Raw genomic sequence first — 6,722 nt, forward strand, 5'->3', positions numbered from 1 at the left:
GGTTCTTTGAGACCTGTAATGTAAATAGGCGTGTTTATAAAGCACGTTGGGTCAGCTTCTGTTGTTTAAATGTGCTATATAAAATAGTTGTGACAGTCAATACAAAAGGGTGAGATATTTTTCATAGTCCATGTTTGAGGTGTATTTTTTTCATTTCCTAATAAATAATAGATTTAACACAATTCAGTGGGCTATTTGCTGAACTTGGAGGACAGAAACAAAGTATTGATCCTATTGCAATAGTGCTGATCTAATGCCAATACCAATTTTGGTATCAATAACTGGATCGATACGCCCTCCTGATTTGGATCACAGATTTTTGCGCTTGGCATAAGCTGGTGTGTGGCTGGACTAGAATGACATTTCAGGTAGAGGATGAGGACGACATGGATTAGGGAGAGTTGATGCCGGTTGGTGAAAAGGAGTCACGAAGAGAGAAACAGAAGAGTGGATGGAAATTTATTAGGAACACAGAGCAGCAAACAAAAATTTAGAGGAAATAGTTCAGACGAAGGTAGTGTGGTCTGGAAAGAGATTATAAGAGAAGAGTTTAAAATAGTCCTAAAATTCAGCAAGGAGGATGGGGGGTGCAGTTGAGCCCAATAATTTTTTTGCACGAACTGAAAAAGAGGTTAGGAGAGGTCACACTATCTAAAATCCTTATAGATGGAAGTCTTTTAATAGCAGTTGTGTCTGTATCTTTTTGTTTTAATATCCCAACATTTCAGGCCACTTACATCAGAAATAAAACATAATGATCAAAAAGGAGCAGTAACTGAAGAATTAAAGAAGAAGAAAAATCTGGTACGCCTAAATGATGGAAGTGGTACAAGAAGCAATGTCCTCGATGGTACGGAATAACCAGTTGATCTCACATTAGTATCAGGTTCACTGGTATGTGTTTCTTCATGGCAGGTAGTTAAAGAAACAAGAGCAGGAAATGACAGAACTACAGAGGAGTGTGATACAGGCGACGTACAAAAAGCGATGTTTTAGTTCTGCAGATTGGAAGACATTTAGACTTGTTAGTGACCAGCAGATGCAAAAAAAAATTTATGAATGTTAATAATGATGATTTAAATTCTTCTGTCTGCAATGCTATTCAAGAAGCAGCAAACCAGAGTAGAAAGAAGATAAGAGCAAAAAGAAGATTGTACCCGAGGGAACAAAGGAATGTGATAAAGCAATTAAGAGCTGAAATAAAGCTTTTAAGATATTAAAAAGGAATCAGAATTCTCAGAATATTATTGAACATAAAAGGTCACAGGCTAATGTAAGAAGAACCATTAAAAATGACAAGGAAGCTGCAGCAGAGAATCATGAAGAGAAGGCAGGTGTGCTAGTAGAAACTTTTGCTAAAGTTCGTTTAAATAACAATAGTGACGACGGGAAAATAGGTAGAGGCATTACAGATCTAGAAAATGACACAAAGGATTTCTTGAATATACCGTTTGCAAAGACAAAGGATCAGGTTTGTTATACAATGGTTTACATAAACCAGGAAGGAAACCAAAACCAGGAAACTACAGACCAATAACTTTAACATCTAATGTCTGCAAAATAATGGAGAGAATGAAAAATGAAATACTATATAAATAAAGGATAAAGGATTTATGGCGAAATATCAGAGTGGTTTTAGAAGAGGGAGATGTGGATCCAGCATCCTTAAGCCACAGGTGTATTGGCAGTTTTCTTTTACATAGAAAAAGCATATGATGTGGAGAGAAGGTCTATTAACTAGTATAAATGGTCAGTTGTACTTGTATTTTTCTGTCTTTTTAACAGACAGTCAAATATTACTATTAGTTAGGTATTAGATTACAGGTGTATAGCATATAATTCAGCAGGATAAAATCCGAAGAGAGCAGCTAACACTCAACTACTGGGCAAATCTACAGGGACATGAACAAGATCATCCAAGATTAGCTGGGAAATAGAGAAAAGAGGAATACAGAGCTTTGGCTGGATGGTGAGTAGGAAAGCAACTCAATTTAATCTGGATCAGGTCAGAAGAAAAAGGACCCGGTTTTTATTTTAAACTCACATACAATGCAGATTCATCAAACACTTTACAGAGTCAGTTTGATGGGACTTAGGGTTACTTTTGTGGGTACCAGCACAATATGGAATTAAAGGAAATTAAATCTCTGTTTCTACCATCCATCCATTCGCTTCCGCTTATCCTTTTCAGGGTCGCGGGGGGCGCTGGAGCCTATCCCAGCTGTCATGGGGCGAGAGGCGGGGTACACCCTGGACAGGTCGCCAGTCTGTTGCAGGGCTACCACACAGGGACAGACAACCATTCGCACTCACATTTATACCTAGTGGTAATTTGGATTATCCAATTAACCTATCCCCACAAGCTGCATGTCTTTTGGACGGTGGGAGGAAGCCGGAGTACCCGGAGGGAACCCACGCAAACACGGGGAGAACATGCAAACTCCACACAGGAAGACCCCGGCCTGATGGTGGAATTGAACTCAGGACCTTCTTGCTGTGCGGCAACAGTGCTAACCACCGTGCCTGTTTCTAACAATGACTGTGTTTTCTACAGTCATTGGTTTCTACACTCATTTTCTATGAGCGCTTGATCTTTGTTGTATATTTGCTGCTATGACAACTCAATTGCCTTCTGGGATTAATAAAGTCTCTCTGATTTTGATTCTGAAATGACAGAACAGGAAAGAAAGCCACAATAAGTCACTCAGTGTCAGCATGACAGATATAAACAGCATAATAAGAAAATGAAAAAGAGGTGGAAAAAGCAATGGGATGAAAAAAGAAAAGGAAGGTTGGTTTTACAAAATCCAAAGGAAAGTAGGAGAGAGGAGAAGCACAGGAAGGAACAGCATAGAGAAGATCACATCTTTGACTTGGGCATACAGGTTTAAACAGCACATTATTTTTAATAGGATAGCATTATACAGGAAAATATGACAGCAATAGAGAAGATGAGACCATAGAGCGTGATTTAGTGCATTATCGGAAATATGAGGTTGAGAGAAGACAGCTAATCCAAAAATTTGGTTACATGAAAATGAAACTGGACTTTGTTGATTTATTTCAAAAGAGCTCAAGAAGTGTCTCAGCAGGCCATATTGTGCTCTTTAACACACCATGGGTTTTTCTTTTTTTTGTTGTTTTTTTTTAGTAATTTCGGTCCACACTCCATACCAAATGGTGGCGGTAATGCACCGTCGTTGTTTGAAAACCGCCAACAGAAATAGCAGAAGGAAGAAGAATAAGTTGTTTGTTTGTTTTTTTCCAACAAGCCTTTATTCAACATATGTACAAACAAACAAAGGCATCTATTTGTCAACTGAAATCACGTATCTTAACTGCAATACAGGTTGGACAGGTATACTTATATGTTCATTTAACAGAAGAAGAAGTAGTGCATTTTGGTCTCTATTTCGGACTTTTCTGTATTTCTTGAGGAACTTGAACGTAGCAAAGGTAAACGGATGTGACGCGGGTGAATGACGTAGGCAACATTGCTCAAGATGGCTACGCTGGTGTCGTTAATGGTCAAGTCCAGAACAGGTATCAAACATTTCAGTGAGTGCGGCAAACTTTCAAACGGACATTACAGATTACTGCTCACACGAGCGGCTTTGAAGTTTGCGCAAGTGCTTCTGTCGAAGTGTAACTTGGCAACCACTGTGTCCTAACTTGTCTGCATGTGAGGTAGCGCTGAATGTCACGATGCAGATCAAATGAAGAGCGAATAGGATTTGTTCTTTTAAAATATTAACGTACACGTCACTGTTGATGCAGTTTATTGATTCTCCTCAGTTCTGCTAGTTTAAGATACGTGGGACACGTCTCAATAAATGCAATGTAGATCGTGTTCACTGTAAGCTAACCCTGTGTGTTGATTGAAGACCTCATACCGCTAGGTAACAGTCAGGGCATAATAGTGGGGCAATATCATGTCCTACATATAGATTTGTGTCACGTGCCGAAACTGGATTTAAAGCGAAAAAAACTCAAGTGAACGCGCTTGTTTTTCTGATTTCAGGTTTGTTGGTACCTGGTCAGCTCTCTCTGCTGGACTCGGTGAGGTTTGCGTCTAAGAAAGCCGGCGGCAGCAGCAAGAACCTCGGAGGAAAGAGCCCTGGAAGAAGATATGGCTTCAAGAAACAAGATGGTAGCAGCAAACAATTATATCCATATATTTGTATTCCAAGTTAGGACCTGTTCTAGCCTGCAGTATTGGGATGTGCAGGTGAAGTTAACAGGATGTGGGACAGTTAATGTATTTTTGTGCTTTCCATTAGTTTTTATTAGCATTTAGTTTTAATGTTTGCTTGTGGGGTTTTTTCCAGAATGGGTCTGCTCAATTCAGTTTAGTTTATATTGGTTTCATGTTTAGCTTTTGTTATTATGATATGAGCAGCATTTGTCAGACTGAGAAATTCAGAAGAATGCAGTGATACAGCAATACAGACACTTGACACATGTCACTGATGGCTTCTAAAACTGGTGGCATTGCTGAATTTGACTTTTCATAGCGTAAGCAAGAAGTGTATACAATAGCTAGAATTGGCATAAAAGGTCGGGGCTGGAATTCATTTTTTATTTTTCCCCCTCTTCCGTGTGGTAGGAAACTTTGTCCATGCTGGTAACATCCTTGCAACACAGAGGCTGATGCGGTATCACCCAGGAGCTCATGTAAGTTGCACACTATCCAAAAATGTTGGTGTGATGGACTTTCAGCCTAGAATTAAAAGTTTCATCTTAACACCACACTGTCAACAGTTAGTTCCATGTGGCACTGTGAGCTGTAGGGATGGGTATCGAAACCCGGTTCCCACTGTTTCAATTCCTTGGAATTGTTTGCCATTTTTGCAAACGATTCCCTTATCGGTTCCAGTCGCTCCGAATGACGTCACCACGTTGCGGAGCGTCATTTACCTGGCAGGAAACACGACGCCTAAGCAGCTCAAACGCACAAAAGTTTGGTTATACTTTACGAGAACAGATGACAACAGGACAACTTGCAAAGTAGATATTTCATTTAAGGGAGGAAACACTATGAATATGCAAAAGCATTTGCTCACAAAACACGCAATGACCTTAAATGAATGTCGTGTTTTTAATTCCGCTCCGGACTCGTGAATCTCAGCCCAGCAGCAGCGGTAACATTTGCACGTCCTCTCCCGTTAATGCGGCAGATAAATAATCAACAGTGCATATTATGTTAGCGCGATCTGCCTTATTACAAAACCTGCCATTACTGTGCATTTAGGTGACCATGATGAGAGAGACAGACAGAGTCTGGCTCAGATGCTGGCAGTTCTCGCTGCAGTCTACCGTTAGCGTCTCCTTTCAGGCCAGGATAGACGAATGTCACCGAGCAGTGACTCAGTTTGTGGTCAAAGCCTTGCACCCATTTGCCACAGCAGATGATTTTCAGTAAGTGAATGTGTTTAATTGTAGACATTACTGGATATTCTTGTGTAATTGCTACAGAATAATTTATGTTAAAAGTTGTTCAAAGAGAAGATCTAAAACAAAGTTCTAAGCTAATCGACCTTAGTGTTCTCCTTTTTTAGAAATAAGAATCGATAAAGAAGCGAATCGTTAAACAAAATCGAAAATGGAATCGTGAAAATCTTATCAATACCCATCCCTAGTGAGCTGTGGCAGACAGTGAAGAGCTGGTGTAACTGCTTTTCATCTTGTTTCACTGCTGGTCCTTTTTCCTTGCCCTGAAGGTTGGAATGGGAACCAACAAGACACTCTTTGCTCTGGAGGATGGCTATGTCAGGTTCACTAAGGAGGTCTATGTCCCAGCACCACGGAGCCCAGAGGCTACTCAGGTCATCACCAAGCTGCCAAGAGGAGCCGTCCTCTACAAGACTTTCATCAATGTCCTTCCAGTCAAGCAGGAGGGTAAATTCAAGCTAGTGGACATGGTCTAAAACTGAGCACATAGAGCTCATTCATATGTTGGTCAGGATTGTTTAGGATTCACCCTGACTTGGATTTCAAGAGGATGGCTGCTGACCTCAAAGATCTTTCCTGGGATCCCTGGAGTTACACGACTCTCTCAGTCTGACTTATAAACAAAATAATTTTACAATTTCTTTACAAAACAGAAATGAAGAAAGACATCTGTTGTTCGGTATAAGTCTTTGAGACGAGAGGTAAAACTGGTATGAATCCAATATTTCATGGTGTCATTCCAGTAGTCCATGATACAGGAAGTGTGATGAAAATAAATGTACAGTACATGACAAGTAAAGTGAAGAGAGTAAATTATGATTGTAAACTGGACTCAGTTCACACAGGAATTCCCATCAGACTGAACTGAGGCATCATTGGTGTCATACTGAATATACATATATTTAGTGTATTAAAGTTTTCTATGTGAAAGTCTTACATTGAATGAGTTGTGTCAAGAGCCTTATTGTGTTTAAGTGCTGTGAGTTTTCAGAGTAGAAAAGCACTCTACAGGTACCCATGTAAGTTTTTAAAGGGGCAAAAAAAATAAATCTATTTCTAGACATTGCACAAAGTCGTATAGGAGATATGACTTGTCTGCATTTGTCCTTACTCTTTGATTGTGAATAGGCTTCTGTTTACTGACAGAGGGATCTGCTGCTATTGTTATAGTTGTGCAACAGGGTCAACTATAGTGTCCTTACACCAGGTAATTGAACATGCCACCAATTTTCTAAGTAAATATATTTCTAAAGGTTTTAATGACATTAAAT

At 39.7% G+C, this 6,722-nt stretch overlaps 1 protein-coding gene across 2 annotated transcripts; it reads left to right on the plus strand.

The window, feature by feature from the left end:
- Positions 1-3,431: 3,431 nt before the first annotated feature.
- Positions 3,432-6,394, plus strand: mrpl27 (mitochondrial ribosomal protein L27). Of its 2 annotated transcripts, none has more exons than XM_085283647.1 (4): positions 3,432-3,543; positions 4,022-4,150; positions 4,607-4,674; positions 5,721-6,394. In XM_085283647.1, the coding sequence occupies exons 1-4, from the start codon at positions 3,504-3,506 to the stop codon at positions 5,925-5,927; spliced, it is 444 nt and encodes a 147-aa protein (XP_085139773.1). In that variant the 5' UTR covers positions 3,432-3,503; the 3' UTR covers positions 5,928-6,394. The 2 variants fall into 2 exon arrangements, with proteins under 2 accessions (XP_085139773.1, XP_085139772.1); XM_085283646.1 differs by having other exon boundaries at positions 3,455-3,558.
- The last annotated feature ends 328 nt before the right edge of the window (positions 6,395-6,722 follow it).

Source organism: Mchenga conophoros, linkage group LG8, assembly GCF_057382185.1.
Source record: "Mchenga conophoros isolate Kocher_MC1m ecotype Shallow Benthic linkage group LG8, M_conophoros_male_GT1.1, whole genome shotgun sequence".
Taxonomy (NCBI): Eukaryota; Metazoa; Chordata; class Actinopteri; order Cichliformes; family Cichlidae; genus Mchenga; species Mchenga conophoros.

Excerpts from the sequence above, each read along its gene's own strand:
- mrpl27 (XM_085283646.1), top strand. The coding sequence starts at position 3,504 with ATGGCTACGCTGGTGTCGTTAATGGTCAAGTCCAGAACAGGTATCAAA. Across the intron at positions 3,559-4,021 it reads AACAGGTATCAAACATTTCA|GTTTGTTGGTACCTGGTCAG; the intron begins GTGAGTGCGGCA and ends TTCTGATTTCAG. Across the intron at positions 4,151-4,606 it reads TGGCTTCAAGAAACAAGATG|GAAACTTTGTCCATGCTGGT; the intron begins GTAGCAGCAAAC and ends TCCGTGTGGTAG.